Below are 27,919 nucleotides of genomic sequence, written 5' to 3'. Positions count from 1 at the left end.
ATGACCTCCTCCCTTAGAGCTCCTTGGGGGCCTGGGGTCCTCTGCTTACTTATGTGTGGATGCCCCAGAGGGAATAAGGATGACATTCAAATCAGGTTGGCGAACAAGTCAGTGAACGCTGTCTGAACAGCAACTCAGGAAGGAAAGGACAATCACTCCCTTACTTGTTCCCAACTGAACAGAGCTGCTCTCCAGCCTGTAGGGGCGGGCGACCCCCAGGCAGGGGCAGGGCGGCTCGGTCCAGGCTCCACCTCCTGTTAGCTGTGTGGCTTCTGGTCAGAAAATCCCAACTGTCTGAATTTCCTGGTCTTTAAGGTCTGGGGCTCTCAGCCTGTCTCTCTCCGAGCTGCCACCAACTCTAACATGCTGAGATTCAACAGAATGATACTCCAATAAGCCTTCATAGCAGAGAACAGCCCCAACTAAATATTCTGATACCACAAAATTAACCAGGGGCAGAAATGACCTCTGAAGCCTAGGAACCTGGTCAGAATGGATCAGGTGGGGCAGAAGCAGTTACGAGGAAAACTCATTAAAGATTAGCTAATGTCATTCAATACTGAAGCTAAACGTATGTCACAAACTTAAAATAATGCATTTGGGGCTGCCAGGACCGAGAGGAAGCCAGTCTAGGCTAGAATTAAGGGCAACTGGGGAGCAGGCCAACCCAGACTCTGGGAACAGTGGGGGTGGAGGGGCGCACGCTGCTCTGCCGACGTGACTCTGGGACCCAGGCGCCCAGCCTGGAGAGAGGGGAGAAAGCAGCGCATCCCTTCTGCCTCATCCTACCTATACCTGGAGTCAAAAGGCCGAGGCCAAATGGACTCTGAAGGTCAGACAGAAGCCCTAGTGTAGCCGAAGGGGGTCCCATCTCCTGAATCAGCCTCTAGCTGCCCCGGATGGCAGGCATCCTGGTGCAGTGGGACTAGGGCCGGAAAAGCAGATGCGGGCTTGAGTCCTTCTCTGCCTCTTATTAGCTGGGAGACCTGGACACTTCCCCACATCCCCAGGGCCGTGGGTGCCTCCTGCGTAAAGTGAGGGGCTGGACTGGACGTACCCCTCTCGCTGTGCACACTCTCATTTTAGCAGAGTGAGGATGGTCTACAAGTTCTGCTTAAGGAAAATGGAGCTGGAACTCTGCGATCACAGGCCCAAGTCTGGTCCAAGTGGCACCTGACGGCAGAGGCATTACCCTTCAGTTCAGTCAGTCAGCAGACAGAAATGCGATCAGATCCAAGCCGACGCGAGAAAGGGAAGAAACCTGCTCTCAGCTACCTTGTCTGAAACAGTGATAAGAACATCCACCTCACAGGGTTGGTTCAAGAATTCAGTAAATAAGGATACATACAGAAGAACACAGGTTCACTCACAACAGGGCCCAGCACACAGGAGACATGATCGTACTTCTTTTCCCCTTCCAGGAGGGTACTGGAAAAGACTGGAACCTTCCTTGCCATTTGACCGGCTTGTTGGCACCAATAAATATCTACTATGCCCTGGTGCAGAATCACGGAGATGCAGATAAGATCTCCTGAACTTTTCTTCTCAGAATTTCTCCCTACTCCCTGCCCTTCTGTCCCCAAGGGAAAATGTCCCTATTCTCTCACAAGGCTCGTCCTATCACTTCTACTGTCTTACCCTCACCCCTCCAGCAGCTCCAGGAGTCAGCCTTATAAACACCCCCATCATCCTATCTAACCTTCTAACCATCCCGGTTCTTCATCTGTCTGCTACTCATCCCCAACCTATGGCTGTCTTTATAGTCCAAGGACACTGCTCTCTCGAGGTCAGTCCAACTTCTCACTGCCGAACCCCCCACCCAGCCCTAAGTCGGCTCCTGCAAAGACTGGCTTTGTGAGTCATCCCCCGCTTCTTAGAACTTGCCTCCTATGTCCACGGTCGCTGTCTCTGGCCCCTCTTCCCTGCTCACACCTCATTCACTTCCTCTCCTTCCCCTACTCTCAGCCTCTGGGACCATGGGGCAAAACCCAAATGCCCATGGAGGTCAGAAAGGGAATTTAAATGAATGATGAGGTCAGCTAAGGCCTGTGTCCAACTGGAGAGCTCACGTCTCATCCAGAGGACCACGCCACTCAGGTCGGGCTGATGGCCACCCAGCGCCGCCACGTCAACCTACTGTAACGTAAAACCTGGGGTCTCAAACATGAACCGCCAATTCAGAGACACACACCAGCACACTGCAGCCCAGAGGAGGAACACCTGTAGGATTAATTCAGTCAAAAAGCCTCCAGGGTTCAACCCCGGCACTGGTCCATCTCACTCTCCTAGGGATTTAACTGTCAATAGGTAAGATCCTGGTGACCTATCTCTGAGACCCCAGACAATAGCTTCTAACTGCCAGCTAGACAACCTCTGTGGATATCCTGCCAACATCCCAGAGAAGAGGATGAAAATTAAACACATCATCCATCATCCAACCACAATTTTCCTCTTCCCCGTATCAAATGCTATCTGATCTCTACCCTTCAAGCCAACCAGGACAGAAATCATGGAATTATTTATAACTCCTTCCTCCTGTCCCATCTCCAATTAGCTGTCAAGTTAAGAAACCTCTGCCCCCACAACGTCCTTCAGATCTGTCCCTTCCTTTCTACTTCCACCTCCATGATGTTCAAACTAGTTGAGACCTTTCCAATTCATCCTCATCTTGGCCTCCAGAGTCATCTTCCTAAAATCCAAGACTGACTCTGTGGCCTCCTTTCCTCTAGAAAACCCTCCCAGCCCTCAGCATTTTGCCTATACCTCTGATAAGGGTACCCTCGCAGCCCCCCTGGCTGCCTCCGTAGCTGTCCACCTTAGAAGATCAAGATCCCGAAGGGCAAAACTCCTTGAGTTCATCCTGTGTGCACACAGTGGGCACGGACGTGAATTGGGGAAGCCACACATCACAGAGAAAGCTTGAAATGAAGCCACAGGCTGAAGAAGTTACTCTTCATCCAGGATTAGGTGTATTTCTTTTATCCTAGGCTGGAGTCAAGTATTCACCAAGGTCACTTTAGTCGTGAAGCTAGAAAAAGCAGAGCCCCGCCACACCTGAAAACAGATTTTTTTTTTTTTTTTTTAAATACTCTGCACACAAGAGTTAAGTATTATTTCTGGGGAATTCATCAACTAATCTTTGTCACTGTTACCATACAAAACTTTTTTTTAATAACGCCAGTGCAAATAGCTTTTAAGATTATTGGCAATTATAGAAAAAAAAAAAAAAGAGTACATAACTGAGGCAGCCAGTACCCAAGTTTCCTCAAGTTTCAGAGCTTTTTCCCATTATGCAAGGCTCCTGCTCCCCAAGCCCCAATCCAGAAGTGACAGGCCTCCTGTCACATTTCTAACTGAAAGGCCCATTTCCTAGAATCGTCAGAAAATGCAGTAAAAAAGGAATCATTTGAAATTAGTTTAAAATTCTAAAGAGGCTGTGCACATTCCCTTACAGCTGACAATTTCAGGTCTTGCACTGTACTCAGGATCCTCGGAAGAGTCTATGCACCTGAACTCCCAAGAATTGAGGAGGAAGTGCCTTAGTGCCTAGCAACACATTAACCACGTTTCCACCCTAGAAGATGTCTTGGTGAACACCAGTGGTCTCCACTTTGGGGCTCAACGCACCACCTAACTGGTCTTTACTGGCCAGGAAAGCTACACACACTTCCCATTCCGCCTCCGGAGCCACCCTCTCCGAGGTCCCGGTCCCAAGTCGGTAGAGGTGAACCTTGGTGAGGTGTCCTTGGTAAGAACTTCACATCATGGCCTTGGGTTTTCAGATACCTTCTCTGGAGAGCAGGGGATCCTTCCCTCCCTGCAAGAAAGGTCTAAGGCAGGCCTGGACAGAACTGTTCTAGTATCTCTCTCTCTCTCTCTCTCTCTCTCTCTCTCTCTCTCTCTCTCTCACACACACACACACACACACACACACACACACACACACGACAAAACCCATCCTTGAATGATTCTAAGACAGCTGTGGTGGCCACAATGAAAATTCCAGGTATATATTAAACTATCCTCCCCACACACGCAGGAAAATTAGCATGCTTAATAAGGAGGTCGCTGGTGCCCACAAACTATCAGAGTTCGCATATACCTTCCCGGCCCCTGCCCTTTTTCTAAATCTGCAAACTCTTCTCAGAAGAAGAAAAGCCCTAAAATTTATGGTTAAAATCTGAGTTAACTCAAGATAATGCTACAGCAATGCCAAGGAGATATTATCATTTTCTGTCTGAAATTTTGGTCTGCTGCCTTGCAGCCGCAGCCATCACATGACCTTAGGAAGACTCCACGCTCAAGCACTGGAGCCAACAGAGCCATTTTTCATGTCAACCATGATGAGACTGCACACATCTGCTCTGAAGGTTCTTAGACACGACAGCAAAAGGCACCTTGATGAATGTTAACAGTCATCACGGCATTTGATGATTGCAAATTTTGGTTCGTCAGCTTCCCGGGGTGATTAATGTCTAAATCTCAAGGTAAATAACAAAACAGAGACCCTCAACAATAAAACCTGTGCTTTGTCAGGAACTTGCTTCTCAAAAGCTGGGCTGTGACAAGAGACGAGACTATTCACTACTCACCGAAGGGTCAACCTGGTCATTGGTCACTCCCCGCAGAACAATTCTTAACGGGTGCTTCATAAACGGAGCCAGGCAAAGAAGACTCTCCAGGTAGTAGCCAATGCTGCGAAGGACACTACAGTCATGTTCCACGGACCCGCCATACAGGAGGCCAGGCTGGTAATACAAGGTTGTTCCTTATACCGGAGGAGGAAGAGCCACATTCAGCCGAAAAAACAAAAAACCAAAAAACAAAAAACACGAAGTGTCAAAAAGGCAACAAAAGCAGGGAGTCCCAAGGGGAAACTCTGACAAGGGCATCCAAGAAGTTCAAAATGCCATTCCTAAGAGCCCACACTTAACTTTTCCAAAAGCTGACTCATTACTGTCAAGCCCCTGTAACAATAATAAACTGTGAGTGTAATTTAATAAACAGTAATAAATTAAACCCCTCCCTAAGCATCTGAATTGCCAAAGTCGTGGCAGGGCACAGAGGAGAGATCCCAACGGGCGCTATGGGCTTCCAACAGCACACTCTGCCTGCTGGTGGAGGGCTCTGCAAATGATGTGCTGAAATCGTCACATCAGCAACCAGCTTCTTTCCAGGCCCTTGAAACGAGATTTCCCAGAAACTGCACTCATCAACAGGATTCCTAGAGAAGGCAAGTACTTCATGGCACTTAATTCCATTAATAGTAGCTCTTTTTAAATTTAATAACAACAAATAGAAAGATCTAAAATTATTGAATAGCTTTGGTGGAAACTCTATTATCTTCGTTCACTCTTTCCCATATCCGTATCATCCAAAAAGTTTCTTACTGGGTGTATGTATTAGAGGAAAAGCAAAGTAAAATATTCTAGATTTTGGGGGGAGGACATAAATGGCTGAACATGGTATTGCTGCTGCTCAAAATCTTTTGTCAGTGTCTCCTGGCATAATTTACCAATACATTTAACATTAGAGGAAAGAGATTTACGCTCAGTCCCTCACAAGGAAAGCCACTCTTGAGAGGTTCATAAAATAAATGTAGGTTTTACCAAATTAAAAGCCAAAATCCCAATGATCACAATCAGAATCATGTTCTGATCAAAGTGGGAAAGAGTCTACATCAGTTAGTCTAAATTAAATTTTAGATTAGTCTAAAACCAATCCTTTAGGTCAAAAAGCCAAAACAAACAAACAAAAAAACAAAAAAAAAAATACATAACCACTAAATTCTGCAAATCTGTTTATGCCTGCAAATTAACAGGGTGACAAATTGGTCAGATTATCAGAATTGAAGGCTTCTACGCTGGTGGGCGCAGGGCACATGAGGTGGAAGCAGGATCATGTAAAATGTCTTACTTCCCAACTTGAGCTGAAGAGAGGACTAGAAAAGAATTACGCACCCTCTGATTCACCGATAAAAATTGCTGAAAAAAAATCTCCAGCAAAACAATATTAAAAATTTTTAATTTTTTAAAAATCTCCAGCAATTTCCAAGTAAACAAGCCAAGGAGAACTCAGGGAAAGACAGCTTGCTATGAGCCCCTGAGGTCTCACGCCTGAAACTTGTTCTCCGTAAGGCATGGCTGAATGCAGCTACAGGCCGCTGAATCTCCTGTGACACAAGGGCCACTTATCAGGCCAAGCTGGTCTTCTTTCTTAAGAGAGCCAATGCATGAGAAAGGTCATGGTTTCCTTTGCTGAATACATGTGCAAAGGTGAACAGCTCGTGGAGCCGGCCAAAGGATGTTTGCCATGGTCTCCCTGACAAGGTCGAGAAGAGTTTCTAACAGCAAACAAACAGCTAAAAAGAACCTAAATGTTTATCAGTAGGGAACAATCAAATAAATGATCATGCATCCCCACGCCAGAATACTCTACTAGGTGCACTGAAATATCGAGATAGATCTGCGTATGCCTGGCAGGGAAAGTTCTCGGAGACCTCGGTGACAGCGAAAAAATGCTGGCTGCAGAACAACACGAAGAGCATGACCCCGCTGGTCTCAGATACGGAAGTGCCGTGCAAGCAAATGCGTGGAAAGGAGACCAGGGCACACGCCCCAGACCGTGACCGCGGCGGCCCCTCGGGGAGGGGCTGGAAGAAGAAACAGGTGAAGGGATTTTCACATCTTCTGCATACGCTTGTGCGTGCTTCTTTTAAAAGACGAAAATAAAATAAAATTCAGCGTGTTCAACTATCTCACAGACTTTGTTGTAAAATTTTATTGTGACAAAAGAAACAATCGGACTTTGAAAAGCCGCACATCGATTTTAGGTGTAAAGTACTTTTGTTGCTGAAGCAGAGGCGGTGCCTGCTTGAGCTGAAACGTTCAGCCCTCTAACTTCTCTCAGTCAAGGGTGCGCCCCTCACGCTGGCAGATCTGACACACGTCTCCAGTCGACTTCTCACAGGCAGGAAGCCAGGTCTTCCCACCCGAATATTTATCCCGTTAAGAGGCACGAGAAGTAGAGGAATGGGTCAGCAGCACATGTGGCTGCTTTCAGGAATGGGAAGAGAGAGCGCTTACCTGTTTGGTTTATTTCGATCCGAGAACCATTCGTTATTTTGTCCAACAGCCTTATGAAGCTGGCTTCAAAGTCTGTGGGGGAAAGAGAACACAGACTGGTCACTGTTTCCAGAGAAGAGGTCTCATCCGGGAACTGCAGTGGAAGGTCCGTGACCCCTGCACCACACCCGGGTTCGAGTCAGGACAGGGCCGGGACCACTGGCTGAGGAAACCGAAGCACCAGAAAAGCACCGACTGGCATATCTATGTTTAGTGGAACTGTGAGAAACAATTCAGCTTTCATATTCCACGACAAACAGCAACTCTACCTGCATCTAATGGGGTATTAATTTCAGCAGCCTAACACCCATAAAGGCCTGTTCTTCTGACCTCAGGCGTGCATGCCGAACAAGGGAGAAGCAGCAGAAAGGAGGGAAGAGTTTTAAAGTCAATTTCGTATTTGTTCCCCACCTGAGAGGGCAGATGAATGTGCAGGCCACCCTCCAGTCTCCGAAGCAGTAAGGGGTCCCGGTTTCCTCCACTCAACACTGTCCCTTCTCTCCCCTCATCAGGCCTCTTACTCACCTGGAGCTATCACCCCAGTTTAGTTTTTCATTTCATTACACACATACTTGAATGTACAATATTACCATCACCTTTTTAATGCGTGAAAAAAAGACTGCAAGAAAAACCACCACGCGTTAACGAATGGGTTTCTCTTCATGGTAGGACATTGTACGAATTTAACTTTCTTATTTAAATCTTGATGTACATATTTGCTTCAATTCCTTTTACGGACAGATTGTCGTCTAAAACATAAAAAGTGGGCATTACTTAAAAGGGGGGTGGGCAGAGGGGGAAGAAATGGACTTTAAATGTGAAAAAGGAGAGGAGGTAGAATGAAGACTCAGGCAGGACAGCACTTCCTGTAAGTCCTGTGCCTTCCCGTAAGTGGGTCACACACACACTCGTTCTCTCTCGCTCCCTCTCTGGCGTCAACCTGTGCCCGTGAACAAGGACAGGAAGACTAACTTTTCTGCACCAAAGGCATGGCCACCACCTGGCGATTTAGGCAGTCTGCACCCCCCTATACACTAACAGAAGTTTCCAGCACAGACCCCAGCAGCCGCCTGAACTGATCCAGAGGCTAAGCAATTCCCGTCCACCTGTGCAGTTACTTATTGCTGCCCCCGCACCCCCGTCACAGTAGATGCTGCAATCCGTACCGAGAACACTGGGCTAGAAGTCAGAGAGGCTCCGGGGAGCCCTGAACAGGGAACGACGGCTAATTCCAGCAGGTGTGCATCAAAGCATGCCTTACAGCCAGACATTCTCTCATTTAATCCTCAAATCCCCACGGCAGGGAGGGCTGTTCCCATTTTATAGGAGGCTGGGGCCCGAGAATGAGGACCAGCAAGTGATGAAGCCGGGGGCTGAGGGCAAGCCTGTCCTTCTCCACGGTCCACACTAACCAGGGACGCCACTTTGCCGAACTCCGTTTAATCCCGAGTCCACCACCTCCTCCAGAAAATCACGGTACCTCTTAACTGTAGGCACTGACCTACCGCAGAGTCCTGCAGACCACTTAATGGGTCCCCAATCAACATTTTTAATGAAACCAGAATAGAATAAACAATGTCAGAGTTAACTGTACGGAGTTAACTGTTGGTGAAACCTTAATGCTTTACAAATATCTGTATGCGTACTTGGTTGTGGTGTCAGGTAGCATCCCAAAGTTTGAAAATAACTCAACTACAAAATGATTTCTATGGCCTCTTTATATAGAGTTCTTAAAGTTTTTACAGTTTTATTTATTTTTGAGAGAGAGAGCGAGTGAGTATAAGCAGGGGAGGGGCAGAGAGAGAGAGGGAGACACAGAATCTGAAGTGGGCTCCAGGCTCTGAACTGTCAGCACGGAGCCTGACATGGGGCTCGAACGCACCAACTGCGAGATCATGACCTGAGCTGAAGTTGGACGCTCGACCAACTGAGCCACCCAGGCGCCCCTAGAATATTCTGGTTTTAAAAATCGGGCATGATCAAGACCACAGCGCCACTTTCTGCCTGTATTTTTAGCAAACGCCACGTGCTCTGCACAAAAAAAGGAAACCTTGATTTGCTCAAGTTTTTGAGGTGACTAAAGGGGATTGAGGAACAAGAATTCATGAATAAAGTCCAAGATTAAACTGCATAGCTCTTACAGATTAGGAAAGAAAAAAGAACATGAAAAAAAAAGCCTAACTTTCAATTTTTTTTTCTTCTGCAATCCACGGGAGCACTTATGCACCAACACAGTTTAAAACGCCCAGCAGAGGGGCACAGGCAGGAACAGAATGGGCACGTAGAGAGACCTCCAGGCTGGACCATCCCCTGGTCACAGCAAATAGGTGACTCAGAAACAGTACTTCAAAGAACCAAACACAAGAGCTAGTTCCAGAATCCTGGCAACAGCGAAGATATAGCTCCATCACGTGGTACGAGAAAGATCTCAAGTTCACCTAATAATAGTAAGACTGAAGTCCGCAGACTTCATTAAGGCAAGATGTGGAGGATTCGTTGTCCTTTCACTTCCCATACACCCTTTGTGACTCTTCCTCCTCAAGACTGCTCTTGGGGGTACAGTTTCAAGTATCTAAAAACACTGGGGAAAAACATCCAAAAATAGGCACGAGTTTACTGCACTGCTTGGGAATACATGATTAGGTGATAAAGCTATAAAGACCATCGGCACAAATACCATAGTGGTCAGGAGAGTGACTGCCAGCAGCAGCAGAGAAGGGAGTCTCTACTGGAAGATGCCCGGCCCCCTAGGTCAGCAATGTTCCATTTCTTGACGCGGATGGGGTCACACAGGTGTTCATTGTATAACCTTTTAAGCACCACTTTTATGTTTTACGCACGTTATGTTACTATAGTCAACATTTGTTAAAAATTTATATTATGACCTTCAATCTCAGAATTCATTAAATACTGCCTCTGATACCTAATGCACTCCCCTCCTTAAGGGAAGTGAGCTCATCACTTCTTTAAGGGGCCAGTAACTCTGTAAAACAGTGGCAGTCATCAGCCTGACCCACTCCTAAGAATGGCAAACTATGTCTCAAATAAGGATGTTTATTTATATCTATTTATAACATTCATATATGTTAGATATAAATACATACAGGATATATATCAGAACACTCTATAGCATCAAAATTAAAGAGATTTCTTATATACTGATATAAATCATCTGCATGGTATGCTGAGTGAAAAAAAAGTTGGATGCTGATGGCCATTTGTGTGAAAGAGGACAACATACATACGTACTTGCTTCTTTATGTAAAAAATAGCCCTGGAAAGAAACACAACAAACTAGTAACACTGGTAGCTTCACAGGGAAGGAAAAATAAAAAAGAGACAAAAGCCCATCTTATGAACCCTTTTTGTTCCCTCTGAATTTCATGCCATGCGTATATTTTTTAAAATACATAAAATTTAAATTAAAAAATACAAATAAAGGTACTGTGACACAATTTAAATAGCCAACAAAACCACTTTCATTAAATAGCCTATGAAAGATCTTTCTAAATACTACAGTCATTATGTGTAAAATATACATATTCTATGTATATGTAGTAATACATTATGTGACAAATTATATTTTAACTGAAGCATATAACATCTTTCCTAAATTGTCAATATGTCCAGAAAAAAATTACACAACATAATAAAATATTTTGAACAGAAATATTAATTATATCAGAATACACAGAGGTCTACCAAAAACAAGTTTACCATACTAAACATAGTATGAAAAAAAGGAAAAGAGAAAAAACGAACTGAGATTTCAGATACGGAACAGATTTACAAGCCAAAGAGTAAATGACAAAATAATCTCAAAAAGATTTTAAAAGTGGAAAATATAGCAGAAAAAAAAATCAAGCTAATTCATTTTAACAAATACGACACAGGGGCACCTGGCTGGCTCAGTCAGTAGAGCATGCCACTCTTAATCTCAGGGTTGTGAGTTCAAGCCCCACACTGAGCATGGAGCCTGCTTTAAAAATTAATCAATTAATTAATTTAAAAAATACAACACAGACCAATAGTCTCATTCATCTGTAAGAAGAAATAAAATGTGAGTTAAGAAAATCAGAAATAAAAAATAATATAATTAAAAAGAAACTATAATCTCTATGGATACATTTGAAATTAATATAGCTATGTAAAAAGATGATAAACAGATAAACAGAAAGAGACATCTAAAACTAAGGAGAAAATTTATCAATAAATCAAAAAGATCACTGATGAAGTTGCTGGCAAATGTTTTCCCGACATTCAAAGGAAAATAATTCTTATATTACGTATTCCAAAGAATAACAACAACAAAAGCACAGAGAGATGGCTTCAATCACAGAACAGTTAAGAGCATCACATGCAAAATAAAAAATTACAAACTAATTTATTCTGTTTATTTTTTATGTTTTTTAATCTTTTTTTTTTTTTTTTTTAACATTTATTCATTTCTGGGAGTGAGAGGCAGAGTGTGAGCAGGGGAGGGGCAGAGCTGAGAGGGAGACAGAATCCAAAGCAGGCTCCAAAGCAGGCTCCAGGCTCTGAGCTATCAGCAGAGCCCGACGCGAGGCTCAAACCCACGGACCATGAGATCCTGATCTGAGCTGAAGTCAGATGTTTAACTGTTTGGGTGCCCCCAAACTAACTTCATTTAATGAGAACAAATGAGGGGCACCTGAATAGCTCAGTCGGTTAAGCATCTGACTTTGGCTCAGCTCGTGATCTCAAGGTTTGTGGGTTGAGCCACACATACAGCTCTGCACTGACAGTGTGGAGCCTGCTTGGGATATTCTCTCTCTCTCTCTCTCTCTCTCTCTCTCTCTCTCTCTCTCTCTCTCTCTCTCTCTCCCCTTCTCTCTAGGCCCTTCCCCCACTCGTGCTCTCTCTCTCAAAATAAATAAATAAACTTAAAAAAAAAGAAGACATTATTAAATACAAGATTAAATACAAAAATGGAGGGGGGGGGGATCAGGTAACTAGCTTAACTACTACTAAAAAGGCATCTGTTAAAATTCACTATCTATTTTTCAGCAAAATTCTGTTTTAAAAAGTATGAAGAATGAATTTATTGTAACAGACTTTTACAGATAAAAACAGAACCCTCTTTAGAAGTTCAAGGAGAACATCTTCATTGGCCTTGGGGTAGACCAAGATTTCTTTACAGGGCAGAGAAAGATTTATAGACTGGGCGACATTAATAGTACTTATTGCTCATCAAAAAAACCCACTAAGTGTGAAAAGACAAGTCACAGAATGGAACTAGTTATTTGCAATACTTTAACACAGAAGCCAAAAATTGTGCCATATTCATAAAATGTGATAGCACGCTATAGCAATGAAAATCAACTACTGCTGCTACAACAAAGATGAATCTTACAAACACGATACAGAACAAAGAAACCAGACATACACAAAAAATACAGACTCGGGGTGCCTGGGTGGCTCAGTCAGTTGAGCATCCAACTTCGGCTCAGATCACGATCTCACAGTTCGTGAGTTCGAGCCCCGCGTCAGGCTCTGTGCTGACAGTTCAGAGCCTGGAGCCTGCTTCAGATTCTGTGTCTCCCTCTCTGTCTCTCTGCCCCTTCCCCGCTCATGCTGTGTCTCTGTCTCTCAAAAATGAATAAACATTAAAAAAAAAATTTAAAAAAAATACAGACTCTATAAGACCACTTATATAAATTACGGTTAACATTTCAGAAATTTAATTTATGGCTCAAAAAGGCAGTTTATTACTTACGCTGCAGGTGGAGAAAATGACGTGACAAAACAAGCATGAGAGGGGTCTCAGGGCTGCTGTTTTTTGTTTTTTGGTTTTTTTTTAATTTTTTTTTCAACGTTTATTTATTTTTGGGACAGAGAGAGAGCATGAACGGGCGAGGGGCAGAGAGAGAGGGAGACACAGAATCGGAAACAGGCTCCAGGCTCCGGGCCATCAGCCCAGAGCCCGACGCGGGGCTCGAACTCCCGGACCGCGAGATCGTGACCTGGCTGAAGCCGGACGCTTAACCGACTGCGCCACCCAGGCGCCCCTCAGGGCTGCTGTTTTATTTCTTGGCATGGATAATGGCTATGGGAGTATATCCCCTTTGTAATAATTCACCAAGCTATATATTTATGATCTTTGCACTTTTATTAATGTGTAGTACACTTTGGTAAAAGTTCATTTTTAAAAAATAAAAACCAAGTTCAAAGAAAGAGTACCTTTAAAAAATATGAAAAACGCAAAGAAATCCAATCATCTCTCTAATCTGCTATGCTAGAAATACCATTAAATACATCTCCAAAAAAAAAAAAAAATGCAGAAGGTGTCAATACAAGGAAGAAATCACAACTGAGGGAAAAGTTAGCTTACCAATTAGGCAAGAGGATTTCACATACTTTGATTTGACCCCACATTTTAAGAAAGCATTGTCTTTGGCCTAGCAATTCCACATCTAGAACTCTATCCTGCAGAAATAGAAGTATGCTAGGAGATAGATACAAAAAATTTTATTGCTGTTTTATTTATAATAACAAACATTGAAGATTACTTTTTTTGTCCCATACTTTCAGGTGCTTATACAAAAACCTGTAAAAGAAATAAAATTAACAGAGGAAAATTTAATTCTCTGATTTATACTGCTTTATGACCTTCCAAGTTTCCCATTTATACATAAATTCTTCAGTTGTAGTCCTTTTCTTTACAAACACATTGGGAGGAAAAATACAATCACGTCAATCGGTGTAGAAAAGGCATTTGACAAAATACAACACTCATTCATAATAATGATAAACTCTTAGAACAATACGAATAGAAGGGAACTGTCTCAATTTCATGGAAAGCGTCTTCAAAACAAAACAAAACAAAACATAACAAAAAAAAAACCCACACAGCTAACATTACACTTAGCAGCCAAACGCTGGAGGCTTTCCCCCTAAGACAGTGAACACGGCAAGGCAGTTTGCTCTCACTGCATACTTAATATGGTGCTAGAAGTTTCAGCGAGTGCAGTAAGGAAAAGGAAATAAAGCCATGAAGTTCAGAAAGATAAAACTATTCCCATTTGCAGATGGCATGGTTGTTTACACAGAAAATCCAAAAGGGGTGCCTGGGTGGCTCTGTCAGTCAAAGGTCTGACTTTTGATTTCAGCTCAGGTCATGATCTCATGGTTTGTAAGACTGAGCAGAGGGGCTCTGTGCTGATGGCATGGAGCCTGCCTGGGATACTCTCTCCTTCTCTCTCTGCCCCTCCTCAGCTTGCACACACACACACACACTCTCCCTCTCAAAATAAATAAACTTAAAAAAAAAAAATCCCAAAGACTACAAAAAGACTCCCAGAGCTAACAATTTCGCAAGGTTACAGGATAAAAGATACACATCTTCTGAAAAATGAACTGATTTTCTATATACTAGCATTGAATAGATGGAGACCAACACTAAAAATACCATACCATTGACAACTGCTCAAAAAAGTAAAATATTTAGGTGTAAATCTAACAAAATGTGTATAGGACTCATATACTGAAAACCACACAAGGGTCCTGTCAAAATCCTAACAAGATTCGTGTTTAGATAAGACAAGATCATTCTAAAATTTATATGGAAAGGTAAAAGAACCAGAATACCTTATAAAATCACAAAAAGTAAGAGTAAAGCTGGAGGGATCAGCCTACACGATGACAGGTACAGTAATCAAGAGTACGTGCTACTGGCCAAGGAACAGACCTATAAATCAGTGGAACCGGATTAAGGCCCCAGAAACAGAACCACACAAATGTGCCCAACTGATTTTTTTACAAAGGTACAAAAGTGATTCAATGGAAGAAAGATAGCCCTTTCAACAAATGGTGTTGGAGTAACTGGACACCCATAAAACCAAAAAAAAAAAAAAAAGAACCTCAACCTAAGTTTTAAACCTAGTACTAAAATCAAATGTAAAATTATAAAACCTTTAGAAAACAGAACATGAAAAATCTCTGGGATCTAGAGCTAGGCAACGAGATCTTAGCTTCAACAACAAAAGCACAAGCCATAAAAGACAAATTTGACAAATTCTATTACATTAAAAGTAAAATCTTGCTCTGCAAAATACCCAAAATAAGAGAATGACAAGACTGGGGGTGCCTGGCGGGCTCAGTCGGTGGAGCGAGCACCTCCTGATGTCAGGGTCATGAGTTCAAGCCCCACACTGGGTATAGAGCCTACTTAAAAGAGAGAGAGAGAATGAAAAGACAAGCTCTAAAGTGGGATAAAATATCAGCCGTCCACATATCTGACAAAGGGCCAGAACACATAAAGAGAATTCTCAAAACTTAAGGGTCAAAACAATCCTACTAGGAAATGACGTCCAAGGAGGCAGTGAGCACAGCAAGTACTACACCTATCACCCACCCATGAAGACACCCATGAAGATGGCCAAAATAGAAACCGGGAGCCCACTGGCAGGAGGCTTCAAGGACGAGCCTGGGGAACCACGAGGCCCAGAGGCGGCATGGCGTCCCCCCCTCCCCCATCCCAGTCCTTGGTGGAGTACCCTATCCGGCTCCTCTTGCGACGGCCACCGGCTGTGGCTGACAGCCACCTCTCTGGACTGTGGCGCTTCTGCACTGCCTGTGCCCTGAACAGCCACACCCTGCAGCTCCCGATGGCATCCCAGGTGTGCAAGGACCATGGGCTCTGTCCCCTTCCTTGTCTCTTTCCTCCTTTTCTGGGGTGGGGTGCTCCGGGGTTTTGTGATCCTCCTCTGAAACCGGGTTACACTCACTGGTGTTCCTCTTCCTTCTGAACGCCATCGGTGGCCTCTACATCAACAGCATCACCCACCCGTGGCCACCACCCAGGAAACGGCAGCCCGCCCTCCAAATCCAAGAACATCAAGTTCTACAAGAAAGTGTGGTCAAGATGGGACTTTTCCAACATGTGACCTCTGATGGGGAAAGGGGTAGGACAATGACCTTGAAACTGCTGCCTCTCAGCCAATGACCTTTGGAGGTCATCCAGAAAGAGCCCAGCAGATTCTGCAGCTGGTCTGCAGGGCCAGAGGCAGGAGGGGGCCTCAGTGCCACCAGCTGCACAGGCTTAGCCAAGTTATCAAGATGCTGATTTTAGAAAAAGTAACACATTTTAAAACCTTTTAGGGTTTGAATAATAAAATAATAATAAAAGAAAAATAAATAATTAAAAAAGAAAAATAATAAAAAATAAAGAGTGACAATGCCAAATACTGGCAAGGGTGTACAGAACCTAAACACCCCACATTGCTGATGGGAATATAAAATGGTAAACCCACAATGGAAAACAATGTGGCAGTTTAAGTATGCAAACTACCACACAACCCAGCAACTACACTCCCAGGCATTTATCCCAGGCAAAGACTTACGTTCACATAAAACCCTGTACACAAATGTTTATAGCAGCCTTACTCAGAATGGCCCCCAAACTGGTAACAATCCACATGTCTTTCAACAGGTGGATGGTTAAGAAAAACTGTGGTACTTTCATACCATGGAAGACTGTTCAGCAATAAAAAGGAACAAACTTGATTCAAAAAAAACTTAAATCTCCAGAGAATCATGCTGAGTGAAAAGTCAATTGCATAAGGTTACTTACTATGATTTCACTTATATAACATTCTCTGAATGACAAAATTATAGGAATGGAGAACAGATTATCGATTGCTAAGGGTTAAGAAGTTGGTGGGGCAAGGAGGAAAAATGAGCGTGGCTACGAAAAAAGGGCAACTTGAGGAATCCTTGTGGTAATGTTCAGTGTCTTTACTCTTACCAATGTCAATTTCCTGGAAATGATACTTTACTATAGTTTTTCCAGATGTTACATATGGGGGAAACTGGCTAAAGTACAGACAAGATCTCTTGGTATTATTTATTACAACTGCATATGAATCCACAACAATCTCAAAATCAAAAGTTTAGCTTTCAGTGTGCCTGGATGACTCACACAGTTAAACATTCAACTCTTAATTTCAGCTCAGGTCATGATCTCATGGTTTGTGGGATCAAGCCCCATGTAGGGCTCTGAGCTGACAGCTGCGAGCCTGCTTGGGATTCTCTCTCTCCTTCTCTCTCTCGGCCCCTGCCCCAACCACATGCACACACACACACACTCAAAATAAACATTTTTAAAAAACAAAAAATAACTAAAAACTTAGTTTCTTTTTTTTTTCTTTTTTTTTCTTTCTTTTTTTTTTTTTAATTTTTTTTTCCACGTTTTTTATTTATTTTTGGGACAGAGAGAGACAGAGCATGAACGGGGGAGGGGCAGAGAGAGAGGGAGACACAGAATCGGAAACAGGCTCCAGGCTCCGAGCCATCAGCCCAGAGCCTGACGCGGGGCTCAAACTCACAGACCGCGAGATCGTGACCTGGCTGAAGTCGGACGCTTAACCGACTGCGCCACCCAGGCGCCCCAAAAACTTAGTTTAAAAAAAAAAACATGGTACACAGTTCCATCTGGAACAGCATTTTACAGCTTCCAAGCAACAGCAGATGTGAAAGAAGACCATTAGGATTCTTAGCATTTGTCTTTAAAAGATGAGTATCTCATTTGGGGCTCCCAATAATTGTCAGGTGGCAGCAAACTGTAACAGTCAACAGAGGCACAAAAGGGCAGGTTCCCAATCAACAAGACACTATTCAATCTACTATCGTTACTAAAATAAAATACAGGTGCTCCTTGTGGTATACTAAGTAATGGGTGGAGTGCCTGGGTGGCTCAGTCAGTTAAGCACCCGACTCTTGATTTCAGCTGAGGTCATGATCTCAGGTTGTGGGACTGAGACCCTCACTGGGCTCTGTGCTGACAGCATGGAGCTTGCCTGGGATTCTGTCTCCACCTCTCTCTCTGTTCCTCCCCTGCTCACATGCATGCTCTCTCAAAATAAATAAACACTCAAAAGAAAATAAATAAATGTATTTGGTCTTTGTTCCCAATTCCTGGCACAGAGCTCCTAAGACCCTTGGAAGTTCCAAAATAATAGGAGTGTCTTTTAAAATTTATTCATAAGGAGCCCCTTTGGAGGACACTTGAATTTAGGCTGATGAGGTGACTTAGGATGAGGCCCATATACAGCCTCAGAATAGGACTGGTCACCAGAAAAAAAGTGATTAGAGGCTTGGAAACTTCGGCCCCACCAACTGACCCTGAGCGAAGGGGAGGCTGCCTGGAGATTAAATCCTGTAAAACTCTAGAACAAGGAGAGAACTTCCAGGCTGGTGAATGAACACACATGCTGGAAGGGTGGCATACTCTGGTTCCAGAGGGACAGAAGCCCTTGCTTCGGGACCCTTCGGGGCCTGGCCTTACATACCTCATCTGTGTGTGTGCAGCCGTATCCTTCATAAAATCCTTTATAATAAACTGGTAAATTAGTGTTTTCCTGAGCTTTGTGAGCAAATTATCAGTAGCAAATTATCAGTCCAAGAAGGGGGTGTGGGAACCCCCGATTTATACAGCCAGTTGGTCATAAGTACAAGCGGCCTGAACGTGCGATTGGGACTTGTGATTGGCACCTCAAGTGGCAGCAGTCTGGTGGGACCGAGCCCTTACCCTGTGGGATCTGAAGTTATCTCCATGTAGACAGTGTCAGAATTGAGTTAAATCTGTAGTACACCCAGTTGTTGCTAGTTGAGAACAGGAGAACTGCTTTGTAGGGGAAAAAACCCACACATCTGGTGTTAGAAGTATTCAGAGGAGAAAAACAAGTTTCCCTTACAATTCTCCTTCCAGAAGATGCAATTTATGAACAGCCAGACTTATCCCCAAAACAACCCATCAATTTACCAAAAGATGTTTTCCTTTCAAAGGACCTCTATGTAGCACGTTTCAGCAACACATCTGAAGGAATTCTTTTCATTAAAACTCCATTCACCCCTCCCTTTTCGGAATCTCATCTGCTTGTGCCCCATGCAGCACTCCCGTGGGTCCACGTAACTCCTCTCTCCAATATCACAGGGGAACCCAGGCTCAGTCAGGTGACTGGCTCAGGGACGGGGACCGGAGCTCAGGGACCAGGGCCGGAGCAGGCCTGCGTCCTAACTGCTAACGCAGGGCTCCTCCTTCCCAAGTCTATCCTTCTGTTATTCCCACTTAAAACGGCCATCATTCTCGCGGAATTCTTTCCATTTGGACCTCACCTTACCCACTGTGAACTCAACCTAACCCTGCATGACACAGCCCTCAGGAAATCCAGAGACAGAGGCAGTGTGGACGGCTGCTTTATAACATGACAAGGAACAGCCAAGTCCATCATGCAGTTCAAAGGGAGAACAAGCCCGGAGGGCGGGAGCTGGCTGCAGTCTCCTTCCAGCCCTGCGGTCAACCTCACCAGCTAGTTTACCTAATGCTAACTATACCTTGGCTTTCTACCTGCAGGAAAATAGCAGCCAAAAAAAAAAAAAAAAAAAAAGATTTTCTCCTAATAGGAAGAGTAGAACGAAACACAACTGTTCAAGTTTCTCAAGAGTGAAGCAAAAATTACACATATGGTTGTACAATTAATAAAAGCAATTCCAGGATCATCTTTCCTTGTGGCTCAAATTCTTCTCATTATGTACAATCCCTCTGCGTTGGAAGGAGGCACTTTTACTTAAGAGGTCAGCTTGTCTGCCTGAAGTCACAGAGTGTGACCCTGTGTCTCATCCCCTTCTGAATCCCCGAGCAGCTTTCTTGGTTGACATGCTGCTATTCCCAACCATCGGAGACACGGGGAAAAGAAAAAAAAAGGAAAAGGCTTAATAATGAAGTCTTGTATGCCAGGGTGTGTTTCAACATCCACACTGTTGACATTTTGGGCACAACTGTTCATGTGAGGAAGCTGCCTGGTGCAGGATGTTTATGGTACCCCTGGGCTCCACCCACTAGATGCCAGAAGCAGCCTCCCAGTTGTGACCACCAAAAATATCCCCCAAAACTGCCAAATGTCCCCCTGGGAAGCAAAACTGCCCTCGTGGAAAACCACTACATTATACATAATACATACAAATACTTGGGAGCCGTCACCCAAAAGGAACCCTTTAGACTGAAAAAAGAAGATGAAATCAAGGCACAATTCTCTTTAAAAGAAGACAAAGTTGAAAGTTGTGAAAAGTTCCCATATAGAAGCAGGAACGGATTTCGGACACCAGACAGCAGAACTATACTCGAGGCAGAAGTTACGTAGTAAAACCAGCTAACTAACGTTTATTCTGCCGACGTGCCAGGCACTGTTCGGGGCACTTCGAGTGTTATTTCACTTAATCTTTACAAAAACCCTATGAGGTTGGTAACGCTGGCCTCGCTTTACCGATGAAAAAACCGAGGCTCGGAAATGTTAAAGAACTCACCCAAAGTCCAAGAGCTAATATAGCAAAAGCAGAACCAGGACCCAAACCAAGGTCTGACTCAGACCAAGCTCTTAACCACCCAGCTACTACAACCGCAACACATTAAGCATTTTACCTCAACGTAATAAACAAAGAACTCTTTGACTTACAAGCTGTTCCCTTCACCGACAGTGATTCTGGCAGTCACCATCCTATCTGTCCAGACCGGCAGCAGACACAGAAAGTGTTCCTTTGATAAGCCCCAGGGAAGCCTCTGCCCTACCTCCTCTGAGTCCCTTCACAGCGCTCAGCCCTTCCTAGTCCACGTTACTCAAGCCACTCTCTCAAGCACTTCCTACTTCGAAAGCTCCTGGAGGATGGAGCAAGCAGCTTCTCATGTTTACACTCCCACGAAGCCTTGCATATGCTGGGGCTCAGTAACCTTTTCTGAACCACTGCCCCTGAGGCAGGCCCCACACCCCCCACCCTCCAGAAGGGATGATTAAGCAAGCACCTTCAAGAGATGCAAGTTTTCTACTTAAGCCGAAGATTTTATTGGATAGGCTGAGTTGTTGCCAATTCTCAGAACCTGAGTCAGAAAGAGTCAGAAAGGGACAGATGATTGGCAACACAGCCCCCTGGCTACACCTTCAATCAAACTACCAAGGGCTTTCTCGACTATGACCATGTATCTTGTATCAGGGGCCCCTTGTATTGACATCCATAAACAGGCACGTATGTGTGTGGATATGCATATGTATACATACACAGGGGTGTGTAACTATGAATGCATATATATACATTTATCTCAGTTCCCTCTTGAAGAAATCAAACAAACATCTACAAGATTTCTCAGGACTTGGAACCAGCACAAAGAACTCTAAATCAGGAGCCTCTTTTTTTTTCCCCCTTGGTATATTAATCAGGTAAGAAAAATAAGGCTCTATGTAGTGCTCCCCATAAAACACCAGCACATCTGCCAACAAGCACTACCTCCCCCAGGTAGTGGAGTGTGGCGTCGTTCCAGGAAAAGTGCAAAGTGGCCCGGCCCTGTTGGAAGAAATGAGAGTTCGTGTGCGTGGCAGCGAAGAGAAGTTCACAAACAGAGGACCGGGGCAGGGGGGAGGGAAGAATCCTTTGGAACATTAAATATTAGTTTGGAGGCCACCTGTCGAAAGACAAACACTAAATTGTATCTTACAGGTACTATATTTTCCACAGAAATCCCAGGTTTCCAGGACACAGTGCTTCTATTCCTATTAAAACAAAACACACAAACAAACAAAAACTACGCCCAGTGTTCACAGAAGGAGAAGCTGGTCGTACCATATCCAGCCAATGGCAAGTTCTCTAGAGTAACCTGGAGGTAAAGGGGAGAGCTGGCTGAGAATGCCACAGAGGAAAGCAATCAAGCAATTGCTTTGCCCAAACAGACACAAAATACGGGCAAGAAATGTGGAGAATACCCAGCATAAACCATGCTTGGGGTCCCTCCTTAAACTTCCTCAGGGTTTCTGAGCAGTAGACAGAAGACAATCATGTACCAACACAAACTTTTCTCATGGTCACCAGGTATAAAGGGTCTTCTGGTTCTTTCTTTGCTAACCCTCTGTCTCCATCAATGACATGGCATTTTCCCTTTATGCGCAACCAATCACCATTCAAGAGAAGCAGAAATGTAACCCTCCAGAATAGTCATCAGACAGATGATGAAACGGGCTGGCCACATAGTACAGAAGTTGGTGCAAAATTACACACTTCCACACGACCCACAAAGCTTCCAGGACCAACCACAAACCCTCTCCTTCAAGGTGCAGATAGGTTTTTCCTTCCTCCCCCCCCCCCCCGCCCCCCACTTCGGGGGGCTCTCTCAGTTTGGGATAACCAGACAGAAGCTTTAAAATGCATGTGTCCAGGGGACCAGTTGAAAATCGGCACCACTTAACTTGATCTGGGTTTAAATAGGGCCTGTTTTATAATCAATCCACCGTTGTAGGGCAAAAGAGGGACTCGGAAACCTGTAGTTTAGCGCTCGTCACCAAATCTCTTACTAAAGGCAAGGCAATTAGGCCCATGACTGTTAAAAAATTTATCCCAAAGCTTCCGTCCTGCGCACATCACAGATACGGCTAAAAACAAAGAATTTTTAAAATGTCTTTAATCCACATCCACAGAGAGGTGTGAGGGCAGCCGAGAAATCATGGCGACAGGGACAGCCGATGTCCATGGGGGCAGCTGTTTCTGAGACGTGTTTTGGGACAGGACGTGGAACCAACCAGTGGTAGGTACTTTTCTCTCCAAATCTCTCTCCATCTTATAACTGCCCAATCACATTTCGGTCCAGCAAACTGCCTTTATCCTTTGAGAGGTTCTCAGCGAGGGCGAGACCAAGAGGGACCGAAGGCGGGCGAGGGGGCGATGCCCGGGATTTGTTGCAACACGTAGTGCTGGAAAACGTGTAGCTGTTTACTACCAGCGCCCCGGAGCCGCCAGCGCAGCGCGCCGCGGAGCACGCCCCTCGGGCCCGACCCCGCCTCCCCCACCCCAGCCCGGGCGCGCCCGGGTGCGGGGGCGACGCGCCACTAGCCCTCCCCGCCGCGCCCGCGGGACGCGCAGGCTCCCCGCGCGCCGCCCCCCGGGGCATCGGCGCCGCACGCCCGCGGCCCCCACGCCCATCCTGCGCGCTGCCCGCCCCGAGGTACCTCGGAGGCCCGGGTTGTCGTCTCTGGCCCGAATCCTTCGGATTTTGACGGGGCGCCCACTCAGGGTGGACAGGACCAGTCGTTGGCGCAAGAAGTTGCAGCCCGCGTAGCTGAGGGAGTGCGACTGGGTCGCCATGTGCGCGCCCTCGGCAAAGGTGCCGGCGGCTGGGGCGCAGCGACTTCGGACGGGCGCGAGGGTCGCGACCCCGGCGGCGGCGGCGACAGCGGCGGTGGTGACCCGGGCTCTCTCTCGTAGCCCCGCAGCCCCCGGCGCGTCCACGTGGTTTGGAACAGGAAGACGGAGAGACGAGACACCGGGTCAGAGGGGAGAGGGGCGGAGTCGGTGACCGACACCCCGCCTCCCCACCCGACCGGGGGCGGCTCCCGCGCTGGATCTCGCGGCTATTGGTCCGCGCGAGATCAGGGCGGTGCCCATGCCGCGCTTCCGTTGGCCAGCGCTGGAGCTGGGCGGTGCCCGGGCCGCGCTGCCATTGGCCCGCGCTGGAGTGGGGAGGTGCCCGGGCCCCGGCAACAGCGCCTGGCGGGAGGGAGCGCGTGCGGGGGGTGGCCCGGGAGCCCGGTGTGGTAGCTCGCTTGCCCCGCAGGTCTCCCTGGGGTCTCTCCTGGCGTGGCGGCCGGGGGAGGCGACGGGCTGGGGTTGGGTGCCTACCACATGCCTGGTACTTAGCCTCAGTACTGACCGCAAACCCTAAATGTGGAAGGTATTATCTCCCCGCCTTTTTCTTTATAGAGGAGAAAACGGGATTGGCGCGCTCATCCAGTTGCAGACTCCGCGCTGAGCACGCTGCCGGCGCTGTCCCCACGCTCCCCGCTGTCACCAGGCGGGGTAGTCCCATTCCCTCCTTACGCTTGAGGAAAGATTCGAGGAACATTGCACAGGTGACAGTGGCCGCATGCTTTGGGACCGGAGTCTTGCGACACCAGGCCATTGCTTGTTTTATTATGAGACACCAAGATTTCTTTGCCCCTTACACATCGGTCCCTTTACATTCACAGCGCTTCTCGCCAAGTCTGTTCCTCCCACCCCGCATGCCTCAAAATGGGTAGTTGTAATAACTTCACACATACACACACGGACTCTGCTTTCCCCTCTTTCCTATCTTTTTAATCCTGCACACCAGAATCTTCCCAAAGATTGGATTGTGTCACTCCTCGGCTCAAAAACCTTAAGAGAGGCGCAGATATCTATCAAATGACCACGAACTGAAGAATCCAATATCATAATAACACGGGTTTGCAACCGTTCTTGGACAATATCACCAGATCATGAGTTCCAGAACATTTAGGGGCTAGGCAGGGGGAGGGAGGAAGATGGCAGAGATCTGCAAGGGGTGGAGCTTAGGTAAGATTAACCAAGGTAGCAAGTCTTGCGTAGATGAGACTGGGTTATGAGGAACCACTGGAGAGGTCTGAACTCCCACAGAGTGACAGGTTATTAGAGGAAAAGACAGAATTTAACAAGCAGTGCAGAAGTCTATTAAGGGAGGTGGGTAATGCATTTATATTATTGCCATTTCTTGAGACTGCCTTTCAGGAAATTGGCAGTGTCTTCCCATGTGAGTATTGAAAGCTCCTGGACCTCTGAGGGCGTTCTTTGAATCCTGCAATGGTCTGTGCCAAAGCAAATACAGGCGCCATCACACCAGGAGTGGATTTTTTTTTTTTTAATACCATCTCATTTTAATTCCTCAACAACCTTAAAACACAGCTACTATACTCTGTAGCAAACCCCGTTGATGCCTTGTTCATATCCCTTCAGCAATGCAAATCTGCTCATTTTCCTCCAACAGCACCTGTATCTCTTTGTCTAAGGGTTTTTCCCACCTGCATGGAACTCAGTAGACCAAAGGTGCTGAGAAATTGGGGCACCTGGTGGCTCAGTCGGTTAAGCGTCTGGCTCTTGATTTCAGCTCAGGTCATAATCTCACATTTCATGAGATTGAGCCCCAGTTAGGTTCTGCACTGACAGAGCATGGAGACTGCTTAGGATTCTCTCTCTCCTTGTGTCTTTCTGCTATCTCTCACTTGTGTTCTCTAAATAAATAAATAAATAAATAAACTTAAAGGGGAAAAAAAAGTGCTGAGGAATTAATCCCCAGAGTCCTCAACCAATGACTGATGGGCATTGATGTATAAATATCCCAGATCCTGAACCCTTGGACAAAATAGCTCTGTGGTATATATTTTACAGTGTTTCCCTAGGGTTCCGCAGAGGTTTTAAGTTCCAGCTGCCCACTGTGGTGACTTACCTGGTGACTAGCTTCCTCTCTTCCCTGAATACTTCTCAGCTGCCTTCTGATACTTCCTGGGATTAACTCCCAAATAAACTACTTCCACTCGAATTATTGTCTCAGAGTCATCTTCTGGGCAGAGTGAATCCTGATCTTTAAAATTTGAGAACTGAGGTTGAGAGAGAATAAATGACCTGCTTAAAGTGGCATAGCTAATAAATGACAACCAGAATAGAAATCCCATCTTCCTGTTTGTCTCCCTCTGTAGCTCCCTCTCCCTCTCTCTTGAGTCACATATCTTTGGAACCCTGAATCTCCAGTAAAAAGTCTAGCTACCATAAGGCTGCCATGCCAGAGAGACCACACAGAGTGCTGACTATTCCAGTGGACAGCATTCGGAGGAGTCCAGTCCCCAGCCAGCCTCCAGCCAGTTTATGGAGCCACTATGGCTGACACCATTTGGAGCACAGATAAGCTGTCCTCACCAAGCCCTGCCCAAGCTGCATATTCCTGAACTAAAACGATTGGTCCTGTTTTAAGCTATGAGTTTGGGGGTAGTTTGTTACACAGTAACAGATAACTAAAACTACATGTCTCTGATTTCCCATAATTCTAGGTTAGCCAACCCCGAGAGATTTGAAAGATTTGGAAGACAAGCGCAAAGGCACAGCCACGTTGTTCATGTTTGAAAGGTCACTGCAGGGTAGCAGGCTCTCTTGCAGCTCACATACTTACCCGAGGCTGACCTTCCTTATTGGACTGGGCCCCTAGCTCCTCCAGCTTCCGCCAGATCCTGCTTTAGCAACTCCAGCTGCTGGGCCAATTATGCATTTACCTCCATGATGAAGGACACCATCTTCTACTGGTCCCTCACATCATTGAGGTTGGACGCTTGCAGGCAGTGAGAGAGTGATGCGCATTCCAGCATGTCCTACTGACTTTGGGTCCTATCAACAGGCACAAAGGCAACAGCCTCACAGACTAAAATCAGCCTCCACGATTGCATTAGATCAAATCCCTATAGCAAATCTCCAGTGAGTGGTTCTGCTTTTTTTTTTTTTTTTTTTTTTTTTTGAACCCTGACTGGTACGACAAGTCATTATTGAAAGTTTACTGAGAGTAAGGCTCTCAGCTAAAGGCTTTGCATACATGATCTTACTGGTCCTCACACCAACTAGGTCAAAAGTTGGATTTTAAGTATATAGGGGTTTAGGATATAATTCTCTCTACTTTCATGTATATTTGAAATTGCCCATTACAAACTTTTTAATCTCATAGATTTTTCTTTCACACCAAATGATAAATGACATATACCTTGCCTTATAATCACATCCATACAAAAAAAGATAAGGATAAGGATAATATAAGGATAAGAGTGTCCTTGGCTCAGCAATGGGACATTGAATTTAGGGACCAGAGTAGAAATGGATTCTTCCCCATCTGTACAAAAAGTTGCTCAACACATTTCTACCCACTCTGCTATCTCATCATCTCCTTTATTCAAACCATAGTGGTTCTATAGGATTTTTCTCAGCTCAGCCTGGAAATAATGATTACCTGTTTCAGTTTTAGGATGAATTTCTGTGTTTAGTGCTCTGCCCTGGGCTCGCACAATAACTATTCACAACTACATTTTTGCATAACCTATTTATGTGGGCAGCCTTCCTGAAAACACTGAGCGATCCAGTGAGTGCAAGAACAGTATTCGGTCATGTAGAGTAGAGGTAGTGTCTTACCATTGTATCCCCAGTGCTTAGCACCTAGCAGGAGTTCAACAAGTATGACTAGAATCAATTACTTAATCAATTAATTGAAAGAGACATGGATATCCTAAATCAATAAATCCAGAACTATCTAAACCAGTGGTTTTCAAACCTTAGCATGTACAGGAACTGCCCGGAGGGCTTGTGGGTTTTGTTTTGTTTTGTTTTTTACATTTTTTATTTTATTTTTTGAGAAACAGAGACAGAACACAAGCAGGGAAGGAACAGAGAGAGAGGGAGATACAGAATCTAAAGCAGGCTTCAGTCCCTGAGCTGTCAGCACAGAGCCTGATGTAGGGCTCAAACCCACAAACATGAGATCATGACCCGAGCCAAAGTCAGACACTTAACCGACTGAGCCACCCAGGTGCCCCAGAGGGTTTGTTAAAACATAGATGGCTATGGTAAAATACTGAGAGTTTTTCCTCTAAGATTAAGAACAAGACAAAGATGTCCATTCTCAAAACTTTATTCAACATAGTACTGGAAGTCCTAGCCACAGCAATCAGACAAGAAAAAGAAATAAAAGGCAACTGAATTGCTAAGGAAGAAGTAAAATTGTCACTATTTTTGGATGACATGACACTATACAAAGAAAACCCCAAAGAGTCCACCAAAAAATACTGTTAAAAGTAATACATGAATTCAGTAAAGTTGCAGGATACAAAATTAATACACATAAATCTGTTGCATTTTTATACACTAATAACAAAGTAGCAGAAAGAGAAATTTTTAAAAATCCCATTTATAATTATACCCTCCCTCCCCCCGACACA

The 27,919-nt window shown here is 45.2% G+C and overlaps 1 protein-coding gene across 5 annotated transcripts in view; it reads right to left on the bottom strand.

The window, feature by feature from the left end:
- RCL1 (RNA terminal phosphate cyclase like 1) overlaps nucleotides 1–27,919 on the bottom strand; it is a 97,950-nt gene that overhangs the window by 34,960 nt on the left and 35,071 nt on the right. For 3 of the 5 annotated variants that reach the window (XR_007146429.1, XM_047830820.1, XM_047830821.1), the window contains exons 1-3: nucleotides 23,129–23,434; nucleotides 7,086–7,157; nucleotides 4,593–4,768 (exon numbers count right to left, since the gene is read on the bottom strand). Coding sequence is in view for 4 of the 5 variants with exons in the window: in XM_047830820.1 (XP_047686776.1) it covers nucleotides 4,593–4,768; nucleotides 7,086–7,157; nucleotides 23,129–23,264 (384 nt within the window). In the remaining variant the exon portion in view is untranslated. Of the gene's footprint in view, nucleotides 1–4,592; nucleotides 4,769–7,085; nucleotides 7,158–20,596; nucleotides 20,856–23,128; nucleotides 23,435–27,919 lie in introns of those variants that run through there. The other 2 variants (XM_047830823.1, XM_047830822.1) reach the window with 2 other exon arrangements.

Source organism: Prionailurus viverrinus, chromosome D4, assembly GCF_022837055.1.
Source record: "Prionailurus viverrinus isolate Anna chromosome D4, UM_Priviv_1.0, whole genome shotgun sequence".
NCBI lineage: Eukaryota > Metazoa > Chordata > Mammalia > Carnivora > Felidae > Prionailurus > Prionailurus viverrinus.
The sequence above is the reverse complement of the archived record's forward strand: the minus strand, read 5'-3'. Positions and strand labels throughout refer to the sequence as shown.